The sequence below is a fragment of the Lonchura striata genome, chromosome 7 (assembly GCF_046129695.1).
Source record: "Lonchura striata isolate bLonStr1 chromosome 7, bLonStr1.mat, whole genome shotgun sequence".
Taxonomy (NCBI): Eukaryota; Metazoa; Chordata; class Aves; order Passeriformes; family Estrildidae; genus Lonchura; species Lonchura striata.
In genome coordinates this window covers 21,119,716-21,140,821 of record NC_134609.1, presented here as the reverse complement: position 1 = coordinate 21,140,821, position 21,106 = coordinate 21,119,716, and the positions used below count along the sequence as shown (strand labels likewise).

The window sequence follows — 21,106 nt, the reverse complement described above, 5'->3', positions numbered from 1 at the left end:
TCTAGTCCAGCATTCGCATTAACTCAGGACTATGTCCAGTGAGGCTGGGAATATCTCCATGGTGAAAGAATCCATAAGCTCTCTGGGCTACCTTTTCTCATGTTTGACAACCCTCACAGGAGAAAGAACCCCACCAAGCCTTCTCTCTCCTGAGGGTAAACAATTCCAGTTCTTTCAGACTGTCCTCACATATAAAATGTTTAAAATCTTTGCTGATATTAGTGCCCTATCACTGGACTTACTTCAGTATTCCCAGTGTTGTACTAAGGAACCTAAAAATGGACCCAATATTCCAGATATTTCAACTTGTATTATTTCAACATGTATTATTTTATTATATTATATCAACTTGATCATTTCAACTTGTATTATTTTGATCAGTGAGTTAACTGAAGAATAAAATCTCTAGAATTTTATTCATTGTGTGCCACTGGATCATGTACAAACTTAACACAGTTGCCATTTTTCTGATATGCAGGCTCAGAAGAAAAATCTTGACTCTGACACGGCTTTATCTGAGGAAGAAAGTGAGAAGGCAGCAGGAGAACTGACTGTTGATGGTGCATCTCTCTGCCTAAATGGAAGCCTGAGCTCTCAGTATGGTGGGGACACATCTATCCTGTACCACCAATGTGACTTGCACACAAAGGAGCAGAAACTCAATCAGACAATATTACTGAAGGTGATATCTTCTGAAATCTGTCCTGCTGCAGTGACACTCTTGTGTCAGTTGGTTTTTACACCAGTCACAGCCACTGTTAGATTTTGGACATACTGACACTAAACAATGGAGAGTTACACCAGTCTGAGTAACTGAGACAAAAGCTGATAAATGCACTTAGTGCTGTGGCTTTGCCAACTTGGGTGTGGAAGAAAAATATGTATTTAAATTGGTTATCCAATTTCAGAGTATCTGTATCCTTTTCATGATGCATTTTAGTAAATTAACACAGTAAGAGAGACCTATGCCTTACCCTCTTTAAAGTTCTACATTTCTTTGTTGAGATCAATTCTTTATGCTAAAAGAAGAATTTATCCACTAAGAATACATGGTTTTTTAGATGATTATAAGGTTTGAGATGTTCTTAAAAAGTCCGTTCCCAATGTTTGTTTGTTTAATGGGCACATTTTACTTTCATGGAAGCATATTGAAACTGCAGGTTGCATCAGGAAAGTATATCCTTTGCTCTTCCTCCTTGCATCTGTGATTTACAGTCTGTAGATTTACAGGTCATGTTTTTTTCTTTGAAGCTCCTCCTTCTTTCAGCTGAAGAGGGCCAAAAAAAAAGCAAATAGAAGACAGCCTAATTTTTTAGTCTAGATTTGGCAGCAGCATATTTCTTTCAGACTCTTTCTTAAGTGCCAAATGTGCAGAAGAAAATAAATAAAAATTTCTAGAGGAAAAAGAAGAAAAAAAGGAATCATTTGCCTAAGTCCATTTAAAAAACTTGAACTCAATGCTTAGAATTTTCACAAAAAGGTTTTACCAGTTTATCTCCTTGTCACACACACAAATGTACACATTCATGATTCTGATGGCTTGAGGAGCAGAATATAAACATGGATGGATGTGACCTGACCAGTACTGCTGTTTCCTTTTTTGGTATTCCAGGACGTCATTTACCAAGTGAAAACTGCTTTTAATGAAGAATTTGACATAGTTGTACAAAAAAAGGAGCAGGAGATAGCACGAGTAAAAGAAAGAAACCTGAAGATCCGAGAAATCTTGGAACAGCTTGAACTTCAGGTGGAAGTGTGGGAGCCAGTCCTTACAGATGATGAGATGCCGGAGCGAGCGCTCACCGTTCAGGATTCAGAGGTGTCTGAAAAATGCATCTTTGAATTTGACTCATTCAAACCCAGATTTCTAATTCTTGTCATTTCCAGACATTGTGTCAGTACTGAAAAACCTACAAGCAGATGTGTATGTATACTTAAAATCATCTTTTTGGCTCATTTTCTTCCCTTTCCTTTTTAGGGAGAAAAGCCTTAATAAGTCGATCTGAAATGAAAAATGTATACAAACTTAATTTATTGCTGTTAAAAGTTTTCAAAATGCCCATATATTATATAGGCTCTTTGTTCCTGACATTCAAACTGGGCTTTCAGGATTTGTTTCCATAGTTAAGAGTTTCTCTGTTTTCTCTGAGTGCCATTTTGAAACACAGTAGTTTTAAATTAAAAATCTAAGTATTAGAGCATACTTAGTAATGTACTTATAAATTCAATTAATTATTTACAAAGAAACACCATACTTCTTATGCAATATATTCCACTGATCTTATCTGCTCACGTGGTCAATCTTTTCCCATTTTTCCTTGCTCTCTCACCATGTTATCCCACTGTAAGAGAAGGCATATACAAAACACAGCTAATAGCAACAAAAGTGATAGTGGTTTATATTTTAGGATATTTGAATGTAGTTTCTGTTGCTGTTCAAAAGGAGAATTTTCAACTTGAGGATTATTGTCACAGAGCAGAAATATAGCAAGCACTGAGAATTTGTATTACACCATTGTCATGGTTTAACCCCAGTCAGCAACTATTCACCACACAGCTGCTTACTCACTGCCTCTTCTCTCCAGGGTGAGGGAAACAATTGGAAGAATAAAAGTGAGAAAACTCATGGGTTGAGATTAGAACAGTTTCATAATTGAAATAAAATATAATAATAACTACAAAAATTATAATCATAATGTAATTAATGCAATTAAAACATATTCACAGATGCAATTTAGAGGAAAATAATGAAAAGATAAAGAAATAAAACCCAAAAAACCAACTGATGCAAATGAAAAACAACACACAAGTGCTCACCACAACCCCCAGGCTGTGGGATGCACTGTACACCAGCTACTTGGAAGAAAATTAACTCCATCCCAACCAAAACCAGGACCACCATTTTTCTAAAGGTTCTTAGTCCTTGTGATCACGTTTGGAGAAAAGAACCCTGATACAAACTTCATTTTCTGCCTTCAGATTAAAGCTGAGAAATACATGACTCAAGAGGAGAAAGAGCAGGCAGAATTGCTGGCTAAGCTTGAAATGGAAAGACGCCTTGCTGCTACGGTAATTAAAGAATCCCTTTTACAGGCCATTGTCTCTGTTTAGGCTTTTTTAATTATTGCAGCACTGAAACATTCCAGTAATGTAGTATGGGAGAATAAATCTAAACTGGTAGGTAATGATGATATGTGCCTTTTCCTTCTTATTACTGTTTACAATCAGAACTACATAGGTCAGCTGGTGGGGAGGAAAGATAGAGTGTTAGACTCAAAGTTTTTAAACATGTGCTTAGGGACAATTTAAAATATAGGCACCATATCAGGTGGCTGGGAACTAGATACAGGCCCAAATTCATGCTACTCCTCAATCAAGATCTTTTTGCTTGATATGTGTTTGTTGATTCAGCAGCCTCTGTTCTCCATGGTTCTGACTAGAAGACTGTAGCGCTTTCCTCTGGTTTTAAAATGCATCTGTAAAAATACTAAGATGGTTCTGGCCCCAAAAAAGATGCACAATTACAACTTCCTTCATCATAGCTTATCAGTTGGCCAGGAGTAACCTCTGCCCATGTTTTTTCCAAAACTGCCAAAATGGCAGTTTTTGTAAGTTATTTGGTGTACGAGTAACTGTTTACTAGAAAAAACTGAAACTTTTGGAATATTTCACACACATCCCCAAAAAGTATCAATCTGCTTTTACACACTGAATAATCTAGAGGTAAACACTGTTATCATCCCCAAAACTCGCAGTTGCTACACTTCCTTTTGTACTTTCAAGTAATTTTTGTGGTTCTTCCCAGGACGATGAAAGAGTGCGCGCCCTTGATGACATGATGGGTGGAGTGCTGGAAATCAGGAGGGAAGACGTTTTGAAAATGGTGAGATATGTTTCTGCCATGTCTTTTAGGAAACCTGTGGGCTCTTCTGGCAATGTGAAATTCAACCAGCAAAAATCTCCAATCTCAGTGACCAAAGAAAGCTGGAGAACTGCAGAATTGCATTATGACCAGAGAGACTCCACGAGAGAGCATACACAAAAACAGACCACAAGATTCTACTGCCTGTGTAGAATTACCTTTCAACACCTGGTCCTATCACAGTGGAATACTGTAGCAACATCATCTATTTAATGTACATCTATTACCATTATAACAACTATATTGCTGGGGGAAGGGTCAATCATCCATTGCTGTGATCTTACAGAAAAACACTGTGTTTCATTTAACTCACCAAATATAGATAGTGCAGCAGTAGAGGAAGGAAAGGATGTGAAGGAGTGCCACAAAACAAGGGTAGGGCAGACCCAAGCACTCCTCTGAAATCAATCTGTTTTGGAAAATTAGGACTCCATATAGAAGCTTATGTTTACATGGAGTAGGGTTTGGGGTTCTGAAACAGAAAATTTGGTGTATCTTGTACTGACAGTAGTATTTAAGTACCAAATTCTTGTATTTTGCAAGATCCAGTAGTGAATTCCTGTAAGCCAGTGAGTCTATATATATATATATATATATATATATATATATATATATACACACTAAAATTACTGGTGCAAGAAACAAACCAAAGCAACAGAATATATATGTTACGTTGACTTAAAGATTGTACCTTACTAAGAAATACCTTTCATTAAATTTAGTGCATGCTGTCATTCGTTAGTATGCTGATGTAGACTTCATATTGCTTTTTAAGCATATTATTCTTCAATACTTCCAGGATATTCCTCCTCCTGATTTTATATCCAGACCTGAGGATCTTTGGACTGAAGAAGAAACTAAAGTATTTGAAGAATATGAGAAAAAAGTCAATGAACTGAATGAAGAAAAAGAAGAGTATAGACAGGTAAATTAAAATGAGGAAAATTATGTGGGTTTGTTCACAGTGCTCATGACCAAAACTTCCAATCTTTCTCAGAAGCAACTTCTAAAAATAAATACTAATAAATAGGATAAACTAAGAATAAATGATCATCAAAGATCATGTGGCATATTAAATAAATCTTACCTTAGACAGATTTAGGCAGTCTCCACTTCTAACAATTACTATGGGCAAAAACTTGCAAAAGTTGTGATATCCTAAGAAGGTAACTTTCCTTCACAAATGTACCAGTATTTCTAAAATGGGTTTTTCAGGTTCATTCCCAGAGTTGCTGATGTCAGACACAAATAATAAAATTATATTTATTCTTCAAAGTGGTATTGGAACAACATAACTTTGTACCTGCCAGAACTTTGTTTCCAAACGAGTAATTTCTGTAGCCTTTTGGCTGAATGATACATTTCTATCTTGTGCATTCTCTATCATCTCATATATATAGATATATATTTTGAGAGAGACATAAAAAATTACCTCTTCCTCCAGATGTAATATTGCTGCTCATGTCCTTCCCTTCCCCAGTTTCTGAGAAATGAATGGAACAAACTTGAAGCTTCCATCAAGGAAACAACACAAAATTTTGATGATATTGTCTGCAAACTCTCTGAAAAGAAACTGAAATCACAGATGGTCATCTACCAGGTATTGCAAAAAGCATTAATTTTTCATCTCTGCTTCTGAGCAACAGAAATGTTAACTTTTTTTTATTACAATCATTTCACAGGAGGAACTCAAAATAGTTAATCTCATTTATGCTTTACTGTTGGATGAAGAGTTGGACACCAGAGAAGCTGGACTTCATAAATTCCTTATGAAAAAGAAGAAAGAAAAAGTAAGTTATCATTTGGAATGCTGTTGTTAGGAGTAATGTAATGTTTACAGTACATTTTCATGTGAAGTCTGCACTTTCCAAGCCAAAATCTTGCCATAAAGGACTTTTTAACAATTTACAGGGTCTTTTTTTTTCAATTTCTACAGGTGACATACATTATAAATACCTCTGGTTTTCTTGATAGGTACTCAGCTCAGTTCATCTGGAGCTTTGGTAAAACTTCATACATTCAGAATGGCATGCTGCTATTTCTTTGCTACATATAATATTCTTTTGTACCTGGCATCAAGCTGAAAGTACAGTAGCAGGTTTAGGTTTCAATGCAAGTCTCTTACTGTGGTAGTCTGCAGGTTGGTTCTGGCTTTTGGGACAATATTATCCCATTTGCCCACTTTGTCTACATGGAGCTGTTCATGAGCCCATAGATAATATATATACTGCTGCTTCCACATGTCAGATCTCCTGCTCAGCCTGTGCGTGTTTGGAGCTGCCAGGGAGAAATTCCAAACAGGCATCTACCCCCCACCACTGAATTGGCTGGACTACTTTTAAAGCTATCTGAGGCCAAGTGTATACCAGCTTACAATTTTCATATTTTTCTTTTTTCTTCATTTTCCAAATGGTCCCATTGGTACAACTTTTGGTCCATGGAAACCGTCAAATACAACCCCAGCAGAGTATTAGCATTTAACAACCTCTATAAAACATGACTTTATTATCCTGACACATAGCAGAACTCTGCCATGACAATGGGGAAATTGCATTCTAAAGTTAAGAACTCTCCACTGAACAACATCTGATATTTTTGACTCTGCTTACCTGAGATGACATAAAAAGTAAAAAGAAATCTCTATAGGAAAAAAAGTATCAACATATGGTACATTCAATGTTTCAAAAGGCTTGTAAGCATTTCTTACACAAATTTGTTACATTCTTAAGCAGCAGGTTTGTTTCATTTCACAGCTCTTCATCTTCTAGCCGTACCTACAAGTGACCCCTGAAGAAGGCACTACTACATGGTTACTTAAAATAGCTCACATGGTTGTCTCTAAAAGTAAGAAGGTGTGAGCTTCATCATTGTATGTGAATAGCCATACACTGCTTCTGCTGGATTTTTCATTCCTGAAATCTCTTGGTTTTACTCTAGGTCAAGGGTGTAAGAAAAATCCTGACTACAAAATATGGTGTTGAGGCTTACAGAGGCCCCTATACAGATGCATTACAAGAAGAGAAGGTGAGACTTTTAAAAACATTAGGAGTTACAGAAGTTAAAAACGAATGTTGTATCTTCATAATGAGAAGAATGTACTGCTCTGTAAGCAAGAGTTCTGGCCAACTCACTGATCGATGCAATTAGGCAGTAAAGGACAGTGTGTGCATAGAAGAATTTATGAAATAGTGCAGATTCCTGTGATGATTGGGAGCACTTGTGACGTTCCCCCCCTGCACAGCCCCCCAAAATATCCTAGGCTAGCTCAGAGGTAAGCAGGCTGTGGGGGGAGGAATATCAGGAGATGGCAAAGATTTCCAAAAGAGGCTCCTACCTTAATATATGTTGGTTCAGCTCTCTTTATTCTGTGGTGTCCAAGGGGAGAGCGGGGCAAAAGAGGACGAACAGGAAATGTCAGGGGTCTATACAGACTTTGGACAGGGTGGGCTTCCCTGGCTCTCCAGCAACCCCGTTGGGGCAGGAAGGAGGGGTCCAGGGTTATCTTGATCAGAGTCACAGGGTCCTGGGGAAGGGGAAATAGAGTGCCCATGAGCTCACTGTAACACACTTGGATAAGAGTTGTATCCTCTATTTCTAAGATATAGGCAGGTTGATGCTTTTTTAAAAAATGATATTGTGATAACAATAAAGCTTTCTTCCCCACCCCCAGAGCCTGGAACATGGTTTTATGAAGCAGTTTGCTCATATACCTGGCAATCTCTTTGAGGAGCTTTTACAACTTTACAAACGTCGACCAGAGTAAGATCCCTCCAATTCCATTGTTTAAATACTAATAGTTCTTGTGAGTCAAGAATGAGAATACTATTTATTCTAATAGTCTAAATTATATTGCCTGTTTTTTATTGGATAGTTAACAACAACTAATTTCCCATCACACTAACAATTGCTATTTTTAATATACATTTCCTTATTCACTCCGCAAAATCTATTTTAAATGCAATCTAAACAATCATCAGGTTCCAAGACAATATTCTGATTTTGTACAGTCCTATCTATTTGCTTTTTGCAAGAGATTGAGAGTATGAAATGTTCTTGGTTTTTTGTGACCTTCTTTTATGCAAGAGAAAATACAAAGTACATCCTATCTATGCTGTGTGTGTGCTCTAGGACCTCAAGGACAGAAACTCTCCTTGACACAGCTAACCCCTATGTGAAGGGATCACCTGAGGATTACCAAGATGCACTTTCCCATTTAATGAAAGCCATGGATGAACTGGATAGTCCTGAGCACATGCCTAGTGGCTTAGACCAGTCTCTGTGGAAACATTTTTGTCTAGCTAGACGAAATAAAATGGAGATTGAGGAGCTGGTATGTAAAATTCTTTATTTGCCCATATACTTCTTGATATTTTTGAGTTTTAAACTTTAGTGAAGTTCTCATGTAGGGTCAAGCTAGTGGTGAAATAACAATGCAGGCTATAGATACTCCATTGGCCTTTGAAAGTTTGTTCTGTCTACATTCAATTCAGAATAAGAGGTGAACCTGTTTTCTAGTTCTAGATGTAGCTCTTCAGAGGAAAAATTAACATATTAATATGGATGGATTTGATCAGAATGATAGTGACCTTGGTATGATTAGATATTATTTTTATCTTTTCATTTAAAAAAATATATCATTTTCCTTTTCCCTGTTCATACCAAAAAAATCTATAAGGTATTTGATTCCCATTATCTATTGAAGTCATCCTCTCCCATAAGCATTCTACACTTGCACCAATGCATTCCAATATTTTTCTAGACTATAAAGAGCAGTTCTTAACAAAAGGTGGTTCTGGAGATGTATTTGTTCATTATAAAAGCATGAATGAATAAATCTGAATTATCCAGAGACAGATATACATGAAATTTGACCAAAAGAGAAGCAAATATTATTTCCCTTCACATGAATAAACTATTCATATATAAACAAATAATTTCCTGAGCAGAGTATAAGGATTGTAACCTTTATGTCTGAAATGCTGTACTGAGATTCTCAAAATACTGGGCTGCATACTTTGCTTCTCTGTCCTTGAAGAAGCTTGCCCTGACATACTGACAAAGTTTGAAGAGTTGGGAATGTCACAATGTTGCTTGCCTAGGTGAAATGGAAGGCCCTAGCACTGGCAGAGATGCAGGCCTGTCTCCAGAGAAGAACAGATGAAAATGACAAGATGAAGTCAGAATTAGAGAGCATTTTCCAAGAACTCATTTGGTAATTTTGTGTCTTTTCCTATGTTCAGCTGACCTTTAATACTCCAGTAACACAGAACCAAAAATTACAAACAAAATTATACACCTCTGTTCTCCCGCACTCTTTTATCTAGGTTTCGTTACTGCTTGGACCTGCAATATTTCATTTTTTTCATCTACATAACATAATTTTCACTTTGATTATCATTCTAGAATAAATTCCAAAGTAAATATTCAGGAAAATGGGTCCTGGCTGGAAGTCTCTTCTGTTTTCTTTCCAATTGATATTAAGATTTCATTTCATTAATAACATTTTCCCCAGAACATTGCTAGTGTATGTTAAACTGAATCCAGTGCTTGAAAACTTTTTTTGTGTGTATATATATATATATATATTATATGTATACCCCATAAGTTTCAGATTTTGTAGTCACTTTAGCAGCAAACAGAAGACAGAGTCTGTCAAAGATTAAGCCCTACATGATTATACCACCTACCAATAATAAATATAAACATTGAGAATCATGGGAGGATTTTTATAATCCTGTTGAAATCACTAAATGCTGGTTTTGTTTTCTGCAATCTTAGGCTGAAGGAGGAGAAGATGAAGCTTCAGCAGAATTTGACTGTCCAGTTTTTGCTGAAACAAGGACAGGTGGAATTGGGAAGTACTCAGATCCCAGAGTACAGTGATGCTATTCTCATTGATAGGAGGGTTGTTGAAGAACTGAATTGTGCTCTTGCGGTAATTTACATTATTTGGAAGAAATTTAAGCTTTCTAAACAAATGTATTTTCCTTCAGGGGCTCAGCTTTTTCTCCAGTCTGACATCTAGTTTCAATTCATTACAACACACCAGCAGGCTCAATTGTAATCTGGAAGCTATTAAGCATTCTCTAATGTCTCTTCTCATGATGTAGAGATTGCAGTGCAGACTGCTTTCTTGATGTTTGATCAATACAATTCAGATCAATGAAATGGTGACAGTCTTTAGGCACACCATCACTTACACATACATTGTAACTAGAAAATGCTAATATCATGGGCACCAGTCCAAAAATTCCCTGGGGGGGGGGGGGGGGGTAAACTTACAGTTATGTTAAGAAGCATTCAAATAGTAGCTTACATTAAATTTAAAAATTAATATTTTTATGTAAGGTGAATTTGGTGATGATACTTAAAACAGTTTTTCATACCCTCATGAAATGTTCTTTTTTAAGGCATTCTACCTATACAAAAATTGTCTTTTACTGCTACTGCACAAAGCCTTCAGTAACATATGCAAAATACCTTAAACAGAGCAAGCTTGTATTTTTTAGACCTAAAATGCTTTTCCATTCTTATAAAAGATTAGATAGATAGATAGATAGATAGATAGATAGATAGATAGATAGATAGATAGATAGAGGAAGAGCTCATTTTCTTCATCTGTTTCTATGATCTAAGGCTGTGACACAGAGCATAAAAGAGAATTAACTTCCTTAAAAGATAACCATCTGGAGCAAAGTCTGGAAAGAAGCATGCAGTATGGCATGTTTAATTGACTAAAATTATGACTTTGGAAACTTGCCCATCTTGTTGCAAACAATTATTCCATAATCTGTAAAGTGTGTTAATTAAGATTTATCTATTTTTTTTAGGCTCAAGGAGAAAAAAAAATTACTGCCATGGTAGAATTTAAAGACTTCTCTAAAGGGATAATACAGCTGGAATGGGAACACAAGAAAATGAAGATGCAGATACAAGATCTGAAGGAGAAGGCTCGAGATATTGTAATCCTACCTATTTCAAAAGATTGCCAGCTAGTGAGTTGCTTTTTCTGATTTATATTTTAACTGCAGAAAATTATGCTGCCTATACCTGTAAGAAAGATAGTTTATATTTATGCCTCATAAATCTCTTATTACCAGAGAATCGTGATTCCTAAGAGGCTAACAATTCATCTTTGAAAGGGAAGTCTTACTCATGAGATTGAGGAGTGATGAAATTCTTTGGCATGTTACTGTGTAAATTAAGGCAGTTAGTCCTAACTCTTAGTGTTTCAAAATTGGCATTGAATAAGGAATCAGAACTTCGCAGCCACAAGGAACAAATCTCTTAAATCGAGCAGTCCTTTTCAAGAGGAAGGTCTGAGGTGCCCCCATCTGGTGTCGCACTGACATTTTTTAGCTGTGCTCCACTCGGAGACTGAGCGTTCCCTTCGCTGCCGTTCGCTGGCCCAGCAGCAGAGCAGGGAATCGTTTGCCGTGCCCGGCAGGCAGGAGGGGGCAGCCGGCCAGCAGGTCAGCACCTACACAGCTTTGAGCAACCCAGCTGGCAGGCCAGGAAAAAGAGGGAAAGGCTGTGTGACACAGCCAAGCGTACCACTGGGAGAAGAAAGGAGGAAGAAGGAAGGTTGTAGGGAAAGCCTGAGGGAGTGTAGGGAAATTTTATGGTTATATGGTGATGATGTGGGTGGCATAAAGGTTTGGAGTAAGGGATGTTGAAGGACAGGTAGGCTGGAGATACAGCAGTGGGGACAGCTATAAAGCACAGAGGAAAAGGAAAGTGTTGGACAGCAGGTAAGGATATTGCAATTCAATCAAAGGATTAGAAGAAAATTCAAAACATATGTTTTGCTGAATCTTCATTTGTATTTCTGCTCCACAAAATGCTTGTCTGAATCACAGACACAGAACTTCTATAACTAACACAAATCACCAGAACAGTTTCCAAAGAGGTATTGTGACAGTGTACTGAAAAATTCTTGTGGCAAATTTATCACCAGTGTTGCCATTAGCTCAGTTCATTAAATTGATGAGCAGAACTCTTGCCCTTCAGAGAGAGTTAAACTGCCCAAAGTAAAGGCATTTACCAGTTTAATCAGAATTTGAATGCCTGAGGGAATTGACTTAGGCCACTTTTTGATTAGAAATATGTGTTAGTGGGAAAGACAAGGTAACAGATACCCCAACAACAGGAATAGAAAGAAAGATAGCTTAGGAAAATGTGTGTGGGCAAGGACGAGACCATTTGTTATGAAGGCTGTTAATGAAGCAATGAGAGAAAAAGTTTCATCCTGTAAACAAGGAGCTCCTTCTGGGTTTTTCCCATTTCTTCTCTGACTAGAACGGTCCACAGGATTCTGCCTGTCACTTTGGTGGGACAGTACTCTGGAAGGATGAATCTACATCTACAGAAACCTGTCTACTGCCTGTTATAGATCCTTAAAACATTATGGTGTTTACCGTTTTTTATTTGATAAAGAGGTATTTTAGTAGCACTGTGCTCAAGGAAAAAATCAATAAATTCTCTGATATGTCAGTTACTATGCAGATAGAAAAATAAAAATAGTAAGAATGATTAGGAAGCCATTAGACAGAAAATAATAATTTTTCTCTCTAGCCTAAAGACAGATTGTCTTAGGCCTCCAGCTATGTTAGCTTAGATTACAAGCAAAAGCATAGCTTGGGGTTTTTGACAGCCTCAGCATATTTGTTTGGCCCTTGTTTCCATTATAAATATCTAATAGGTAACATCCTTTTTAACAGCTGCACAGTCTAGCTCACACAGCATCCAAGCATCTCCTTACAAGGTCCATTTATGATCACTAGTAAGCTTTACCACTGCACAATTCCAGTGTTTTGAGTTTCACATTAGTATGATTTTCTTCATAGAAGGGTGGAATTTTTGAGAATGAACAGGCATGAGATAATTTCTTTCTGGTTTTATTTCTTCAGTTCCTAACTGTACAGAACTATGAAACCCATATTGCTCAGCATCTAGCAGGGATGGAGCAGAGCCTTGGTGTCATGGATAAGGTAAATTCAAGGGAAGCACCACATCTGAGACACACACACATATATATAGATATAAATATAGATATATCATGTGTTTGTCCATCTGGCTTTCAATAGTTTCCTTAACTTGAGCTGTGCTGTCTACAGCAGCAGTTCTCTAGTGTTTGGAAACAGTCACACATGGATTGCAGAGATGAAGCCTGTCTACTTGCTCTGTTACTGCAATTAACTTTTCTATCCTGAGCATCTGAATGCAGATCTGCTAATCATTTCTTACACAGCACTGACTGTAAAAGTCATTCCACCATTTCTAATGAAGCATTCTTTTGGTCTTCACTGTTTAATGTTTCTCTCCAGGAGAACCAGCCTGTTCAAAGTATCCCTTCCCTTTGTATTCAAAATAAGAGACACAACAATCCGATTTGCTGGCTACTTCATGTATTTCATAATTCAAATTATGATGCCCTTTTTTTTTATGTGATTTCACTGGATTTTCTCCAAGTTGTGCTAGTTGGCATCAGCTTCCTCTTCCTCTCCAAGCTTTAGTATTTATCTTGTCCCTTTACAGCCCATCCATCAGCTTCAGCAGCTCCCAGCAGCCAAGAGCATGTCCTTAACTCACTGATTCCATTGACTTCCTTTTTTCCCTTTGCCTTTCAAGTTTTATCTTTAATATATCTCTCTTCCTGACCTATGCCTCTTTATTCCTTGGCTGCTCCTTAAATTAGAACACCATAAACTGAGATACCATGTGTGAAAGACACTCTACAAAGTAAAGCTTACAATGTCCTAGTAGTCAAATCAGCATACATGAGAGTTTATCAAGCTACAACACAGTGCTTAAAATTATAATTTTTATCATGTTTGAACATTTTTTGTATGATCTCATATATGTGCTATATTCATCTCAAAATGGACAGTTGCACAAGAAGAATGTGAAAAAACATCAGAAAAAAGTCAGAGAGCTGAAGAAGTGCATCCATCTAAAAGAGCAAGAGAACTACGAGCTCAGCCTGCAGCTGAAGGAAATGCTTGTCTCTGTGTCAGAAAGGAAGCACATCTTTGAGGCAGCTGGTGAGTCCAGTGAGGCACTGTAAGGCACAAGCAAAGAACATTCAGTGAATAGCTCCAAGGCTGGACAGTGCTGTTCTCCATCAGCTGAGGGGCAAGGAATGCCTGTCTGTCATGTATTTGCACAGTGAGCAGAGTCCTTCCTGCCAAAACCTAACACGGTTACTGAAGAGTTACCTGGAGACTCTTGTGGCTTTGTAACCAAAGCTAGCTGAATTCCTGGAACTGCTCAAGTCAGATTATTACTGTCATTAATAACTTCATTAGGCAACATGCTTTCATTTTTTTCTGAGAGCTGTTCAATGGGCTTCTTTCCACCCTTCCAAGAGAACAGAGGAAGTAATGTGGAGCTAAGAATAGTATTCACTATTAGGAAAACTTACAGAGATCTTTCCACTAGTGGAAAACAGTTACAGATTTGCAACACAGTGGGTACCTTCTAGAAGCTAAAGAAAGCATGCCCAGTGCCTTTTTGAAATATTTTGCTTTATCCAGTACTATAAAGGCTCTTAAGCCCAGCTTTTTTAAAATGCTTGCCTATTTTATACAGAAATTGGAATGACCCCAGGACAGGTCCCATATAGACTACACAATCCCCTGTGAGCACAGGCTAACACTAATACTTTGTTTTCTGCAGACACACGGGATATTTCTGAAAAGATCACAAGGCAGCGTTACCAAGAGATACTGAAGCAGAAACACCTACGGAACCTTATAAGGGAACAGGAAAAACAGCTTGCAATTCTTCAGTCAGAAATTGAAAGTTGTAATCCAAGAACACTCCATATTATTTAAAAATCAGAGATGAATAACAGATGAATAACACCTTGGTCTTATATAAGGGAAAAGAGTCTTGACAGCTGATTCTTCTCCCTGAACTTTTCTTTCCACAAATTATTTCTTCTGTAATTCATTTAAATAACTTGCATTTGAAAGATACATGGTTGTCTGATTTTTATTTTTTCACCTGGTCTTAACCCCATTATATTTCAGTTGATGAGATTTATTTCTACTGGTTTTATTATATAAACTGTATAGCTCATTACAGAAAACAAAGGATACAAGAAATTGTAGACTGATAGAAGAACAAGTATATTTGTATGTCCATTATTTGCAATATGAAATTTAGAACCTTGTAAAGAAACCTATGAATTGGCATCATGTCTATGGATTTGACATAGTAATTTACCCTTGTGATGGCACAGGTGTAGGTTCCTGAGCAGATGCAGGGATGCTTGTCCTGACCATGTGTGCGACCTGGCCCCATCCCAAAGGCAGCTGTGCCTTATTGTGGTACAATCACCCACAGCCAGCAGGAGCTGTGGCTGCTGCCGTGGGCAGAATCGCAGGAAAACCAGGTTTGGAAGCATCTGGCCTCCTGAAATAGATGCTGGCATCTCCCACCCCTTTAGACTGAGATGCAGTGTATTTTCCTGCCAGCTCCTTCAACAACAGCTAAGAAAAATAAAGAACCTGTGAAAACCTGTGACTGGGCTAGAGCCCAATCTACCTTCTCAGGCGTTCTCCCTGCTTTTTATTTCCCTGCTCTGTGGTGTGTGTCAATCCTTCTTTCATAAATTCACATGATATCTAAACCCATTTCATTGTGAGAGCAACAATAGCTTTGATACCATAGCTTAAAATTCTACATTTGTAAGAAAAAACTATGTCAGTTGTGATCCTATACATCCCTTTTTTTTTTTCTTCCATCTCTAATTGGGATTTGTAAGGATTCTAATTACATCCCACTTACTACAAGAGCGTTTGCCTTTCTGCTGAACCTGCCCTAGAAGCAGCATCATTCCAACCTCAGGGAAGATAACTGGCCCCTGCACCAGGCACCATCATCTTTTTGCACTTGCCTAAAATGGCAGAGAAATAGTGCTTTAATATTCAAAATGTGATTTGCAATGAAGACTTTTCTCAATAAAGAATTAATTCTCTCTGGACAGCAAGAGTCAGTATTCTTGTAGGTACAGACTGAAGTCTAATGAGCCTTAACCAATGGCTAAAATGTTCTGTATGATCTTTGATTTTCTTCCTTTTCAGCTGTCTAAGAAATTACTCCCTTATTAAGGAAACAGGCTATAGCAACTACAAACAAAAGAGGTATGGTATAACCAATAAGAAAACAAGATTCCTAGCAGGGAGAGTTGTATAGTCATTAAGATTTATGTATTGTTACACTTGAGAAGCAGTGATTTTAGGGAAAATAAAAAACAAAAGGTACCGTGATGGAGAAAGTAAGCAATTTCAAGTTAAATAAAAACAACCTTCAAAAAGGGCATTTGTTGAAGAATAAATGAAATTGTAAAGATTTATTCAGCTTTATGATGCTGTGTTTGAAGCAATCCCAATAAACAAGGCCTTGTTTTTCTTATTTATTTGAAGAGAAAACACCTTGGCTCTCAGATGTAGTAGAATAGGAAGCTGGTTTCAATTTTCTTGCCTTCCTTCCTATTACCTCAGGCTGTGGCAGAATGCTTATGAGACAGCAGCTCTGAAGAGACTGTCTAGACCAGAACCTGAAAGCAGCTACATTATGACACATTTCCCTCAGCAGGAGTTAAAGCCAGTGAGAGCATCTTATCTCAGGTCTGGAATATGACCATCATGAAAATTAGTTATCTTCACTTAACTCACAAAATGCTGCTTTAGCCTTCACTGGCTGACTGGCACCAGGAAGACATTTGTAAAATGGGTGTATCTACCAACAAACAACTCTTCCCCATCTGAACGTGAAAAGAATTGACAATTTGAGTTATTTCAATACAAGTAACCATGCAGAGACTAATTATAAAAATGGACTGCTTTCTACCTGTTAAACTATGACTTAATTTTATTTTAATTAAATAAAAATTCACTGACCAAGTCATTAAGCCAGATTCTCCAAAACATCACCAGTTTGATTTTTTCCATTAAGTAATGCCTTTTACAGTGCCTACTGTATGTATGCACACAGCTTTACAAGTCCCTCTGGAGAAAACCTCCTAACCCCAAGGCATAAAGTCCATTGTCTGACCAACACTTCTGACACAATCAGAATTTATTCAGTCTTTTCTGCTTTTTTGTTTGTGCAAAGAAAGCTCTGCAGCTGTAGATTATGCATCTACAAAATCTTCTTCTGTTCTGCTGTAGTGCAGTAACTGGTCTTCTAACCCAAAAGTGTCGATGAGCTGAGTGAGACTCACTTTCTTGCCATCTGCAGAAAAGGCTGACTGCAGCTCATACAGCATCAGCTGGGTGCTGCTTCTCCACTTCGCTATCAAAGCCTGCAGCTCAGACAGGTTGTTCTGAAATTGGGACAAACAAAAAAAAGTCATCTGCTGACCTAAGGGGGTTTTGATACCCTGCAGATATTCTTATAAAATACCTTAAACTGAGACAATACACAACCACCACACAAAAAAAGCAGTAAGTAAAGCCTCACCTTGGATCGATACATCTTCACCAGTCTGAGTCTACGAAGCAGCTCTTCCTTCTCTTGCACTTGTTTCTCCAGCTTTACTTTCTCTTCAAGGGACTGTTGCTGACCAAGATCAACCTGCAGCACATCCGAATTCTCTGCTGATCCACAGGGATCACTCTCCTGTGAGGGACTTTTGAAACATGTATGTCCAGTGCCATTTCCTTCCAAGTTTTCAGAACTATCTTGTAAGCTGGAACAGTCTGTACTGGCCTCTGGCAAGCACCCTGTGTCAGCACCAGCAATGTCTTTAGTGTCTTTTTCTTCAATGTCTATTTTGAGCCGCTTTGCCACTGTAAAATTGGCATTAAATGAACGTCTTGTTTTCCTTAATCGTTCCCTCAGAGCTGCACTCATTTGCTGAAAAAATAATAAATAAACCCAGAAAAGCCAGGTGGTCAGAATATTCTTAAATTTTTATCAAATCTCAAATCACCGTTTACCAATCATTATTATTTACATAGAATATGTAATATATTTAACGATCATTGTAAAGCCAGACTTCCTAATTGTCTGTATAGCCTTCAAAAACTTGAACAAATTTAACATCTTCCTTTCACTTGTATTTGCACACACAGCTGCAAGATACGGAAAGGTGTAGCTCCACATTTTCTTGGACAAAATCTTGTATTCTGTTGAGGCAAACTTACTCATCTAGTGTTTGTGTAAAAGAAATACAGCATATTTCAACTTGGATAATTTTATTCTACCAATTTCCCCTCTAGTTTAATGGAGGTAAGGGTTACTTTCCTGCTGTTCCATCCCATTCATCTGCATTAGAACTAGTACAAAACATCTGTATTCTAGAACATATTAGAAATACCTGTATAATTTTGACCTGTTCATGCTTTGAGATACTTTACAAGCATCTAAAAACATTTTTTTTTCTTCAAAATAACTATTTTTTTTATAATCTGTGTCTAACATTTTTATTTATAGAAATGCACTAAAATACAAGAGGGGGGAATTAGTTACAGAATACTCTCAAACCAAGCCTGCAGTATCACCATTTCGCATCCCAGGATAAGACCAAAGCAGAGCTCAGCACTATGGATAATACACAAACTGAAAGCATTGTACTTTGTTCCACTGCAGGCAGAAGTCACAGAAAGTCATCCTGCATGCACAGCAACCCAGAAAACCAGGATTTGAGAAAACCGATGACAGATCCATCACACACCCTATATAGTATTTAAATTTCTTAACAGGCCATCACTTGCTCCATCACTTTGTACACACAGCAAGCATCTGCATTTTCAGAGCAAAGTACACCAGGCACATTATTACCTGCACAGCCTTGTAGCTAGAGGTATAAGGTGCCTGTCTCTAGCCTTCCAGCAAGCAGCATCTCAGTGACTTCTGACTCCTCGATGATTTCACCAGCATTTTGTTACTATGAACAATCACATTATTGGAAAAGTAGGAAGTTTTCATACCTGTTTCCCTGAACTAGTGCCCTGTGCAGGTGCTGGCCCAGAATCCTTTGGAGTATTGCACAAAGATGGCAATTTATCCAGCACTGACTCTTCCATCTCGAGATAAATAGCTGTCTCTGTTAAATGACAGAATGAATTATGGTGTCATTGTCACCTGTTATAATGAGCCATGTGGCTGCAGAAATTAGTAAAAAGCTCTAATATGAAATTTTAAGGCTTCTTTTCTAATTGGCATGTTCAAAAAGGACATCTGCTAAGTTACACAACTGTTTCATGTGCTAAGTAGCATCTTGCTTTGTGAACAGCTTTTCTTTGAGAGGATCCATGACACAACTAACTGCCATGAAGTCATTCACAATCCATTGTATATATTATTCTTCCCCTTGCTCCAAAAGCTCTGTGGAGCCAGAAGGATTTTTGTTGTCCACAAATATAAACAATCTTTTCTATAGAACAATATAATTGGGTATCCAGTCTCATGTGATCCTTCTGGGGATCCTGCTTTAAAAAGTAATTACTCACACAGGTGGAAGTTTTGATTAACAGGAAAAATCCCAAGCTCACTCAGAAAGGTGCCTTAATTAAAATGGTTAAGTCACACCTCCCAGCACGAACCAACTTCAAATCGATTTGGCAATGTTTAATTTCATTTAGCAATTGTGAACCACCTACTAATGACCAGAATGCAGCTGGAAAATCAACAGTTATACCTCCACTCACCTGCAAATTGCAATTACCAGTTTTGAAACAGAAGCCTCTCAAGAATAAAATCCTGCGAATTACAACTAGGCAACACAGGGCTGGCACAAGGGGCTTCCTCCTCACAGATGAAAACTGCTAAAGCTTCAGAATGCCAAAGCCTTAATAGCCCAGCAACCCTGGGCTTGATACCAAAGGATGGAGGGCCTCATTTATCTTAGAAGTCAACATTCCCCCCAGATGTTCAAAACTGAACATATGGTACTCTATTATAAAAACCCAGACCTTAGTAAGGAGTCTAGTTAATTTGGTATTTTAGCAATCTATCAATTAAACAGGAAACCACAGCATCCATTAAATATAATGGAAGTTTAATACTATTATTTCTTTTTGTAAGGAAGAGCCTAGAAAAAGCAACATTCTTATGTATACTGTATATCAAAGATATAGTATATATATATCAAAGATAGTATATATAGTATATATATATATATCAAAGATACTATATATAGTATATATATATGAAAGATAGTAAGAATTTTCCAAGGAGCAAAATAATTTTAAGCCTAAGAGATAACTTTAAAAACCCCAAGCAATCCTATGATTCTCTGCCTTTACTTTCTAATGCAAATTCGCTTTTAAATGACCATAACAAATACTTTCTCCAGTCGTTTGCTAATGCTGTTACTTGGCAGCATATTCACAGATCTCCTGCACGCTTAAAATCCTTTTCCTGTATCTTCGGCTAAGAATCCTTGGCATTCTCAACCAGTAATGCTGTTCACCGCACAAAAAACTGTGTCCAGCAAGCAAAGAAAATTTGAATTAGAAGGGGAAAAAACAATTTTACTTTTCAGTACTTACTTGACTTTTGCACTTTGGGTACGTCTGTAACTACGTCCTTTGTTTTCCTGCTTATAGCTACGTTATATAAAGGCACGTACTCTTTTTACTGTCTCAATAACAAAAGGCTCAATACTTTTAAACACTCTATTAACACAATACTATTAACACTCAAACTTTTGCCTTGCTACTTTTCCCCCCGCAGAGAAGCAGGACGAAGACCGTGCAGCCCATAAGCAGGGCCACAGACCCGTGGAGCTGGTTCTGAGGCGCGGCACCCCAAAATCGCCGCCACAGCAGCGGCCCTCGGGGCTGAGGAGCGCAGGGAGGCCCCTCGGGGAGCACAGAGCCCTCAGGACCGGGCGGAGGAGGAAGGACGGGGCGGAGGAGGAAGGACGGGGCGGAGCGGCGCTTCTGCCCGCTGTGCCCGCTCTGCCCCCTCAGCTCCCGCGCCGGGCAGGGGCGGCCGCGCCTGCGCGCCCCGCGTGCCCGGGCGGCGCTTGGGGCTGAGGGGCGGGCGCGGAGCCTGAGGGAGGTCCCGCTCCCGCTCCCGGGAAACGCGAGGCGTCTCCGAGGACCTCGTAGACTTTCCTGTTGCATCTAGGCATGCCAGGCGGTGCTGTGTCCCTTAGGCCAGCGTGGGCCGGCCACGCCATGGCTGGGGTCTGGATCAAGGCCTGGTGTCACCTCACAGAATCAG

The 21,106-nt window shown here is 38.3% G+C and overlaps 2 protein-coding genes across 3 annotated transcripts in view; one reads left to right on the top strand and one right to left on the bottom strand.

Moving 5' to 3' along the window:
• Positions 1–15,911, top strand: part of CFAP43 (cilia and flagella associated protein 43) — a 43,623-nt gene extending 27,712 nt beyond the window's left edge. Inside the window, exons 24-39 of the mRNA XM_031505273.2 lie at positions 479–682; positions 1,613–1,819; positions 2,980–3,069; positions 3,806–3,883; positions 4,722–4,847; positions 5,403–5,522; positions 5,605–5,712; positions 6,860–6,946; positions 7,593–7,681; positions 8,051–8,252; positions 9,022–9,134; positions 9,701–9,857; positions 10,753–10,917; positions 12,832–12,912; positions 13,812–13,965; positions 14,600–15,911. Coding sequence (XP_031361133.2) covers positions 479–682; positions 1,613–1,819; positions 2,980–3,069; positions 3,806–3,883; positions 4,722–4,847; positions 5,403–5,522; positions 5,605–5,712; positions 6,860–6,946; positions 7,593–7,681; positions 8,051–8,252; positions 9,022–9,134; positions 9,701–9,857; positions 10,753–10,917; positions 12,832–12,912; positions 13,812–13,965; positions 14,600–14,757 — 2,139 coding nt within the window. The 3' untranslated portion in view covers positions 14,758–15,911. The remainder of the gene's footprint in view (positions 1–478; positions 683–1,612; positions 1,820–2,979; positions 3,070–3,805; positions 3,884–4,721; positions 4,848–5,402; positions 5,523–5,604; positions 5,713–6,859; positions 6,947–7,592; positions 7,682–8,050; positions 8,253–9,021; positions 9,135–9,700; positions 9,858–10,752; positions 10,918–12,831; positions 12,913–13,811; positions 13,966–14,599) is intronic.
• A 1,079-nt stretch (positions 15,912–16,990) lies between these two features.
• Positions 16,991–20,785, bottom strand: SFR1 (SWI5 dependent homologous recombination repair protein 1). Of its 2 annotated transcripts, XM_021536297.3 has the most exons (4): positions 20,428–20,785; positions 18,865–18,980; positions 17,393–17,788; positions 16,991–17,255 (listed from the first exon to the last, which is right to left on the bottom strand). In XM_021536297.3, exons 2-4 carry the CDS (start codon positions 18,958–18,960, stop codon positions 17,064–17,066), a joined length of 684 nt encoding a protein of 227 aa, XP_021391972.2. In that variant the 5' UTR covers positions 18,961–18,980; positions 20,428–20,785; the 3' UTR covers positions 16,991–17,063. The 2 variants fall into 2 exon arrangements, with proteins under 2 accessions (XP_021391972.2, XP_021391973.2); XM_021536298.3 differs by lacking the exon at positions 18,865–18,980.
• Positions 20,786–21,106: the final 321 nt, after the last annotated feature.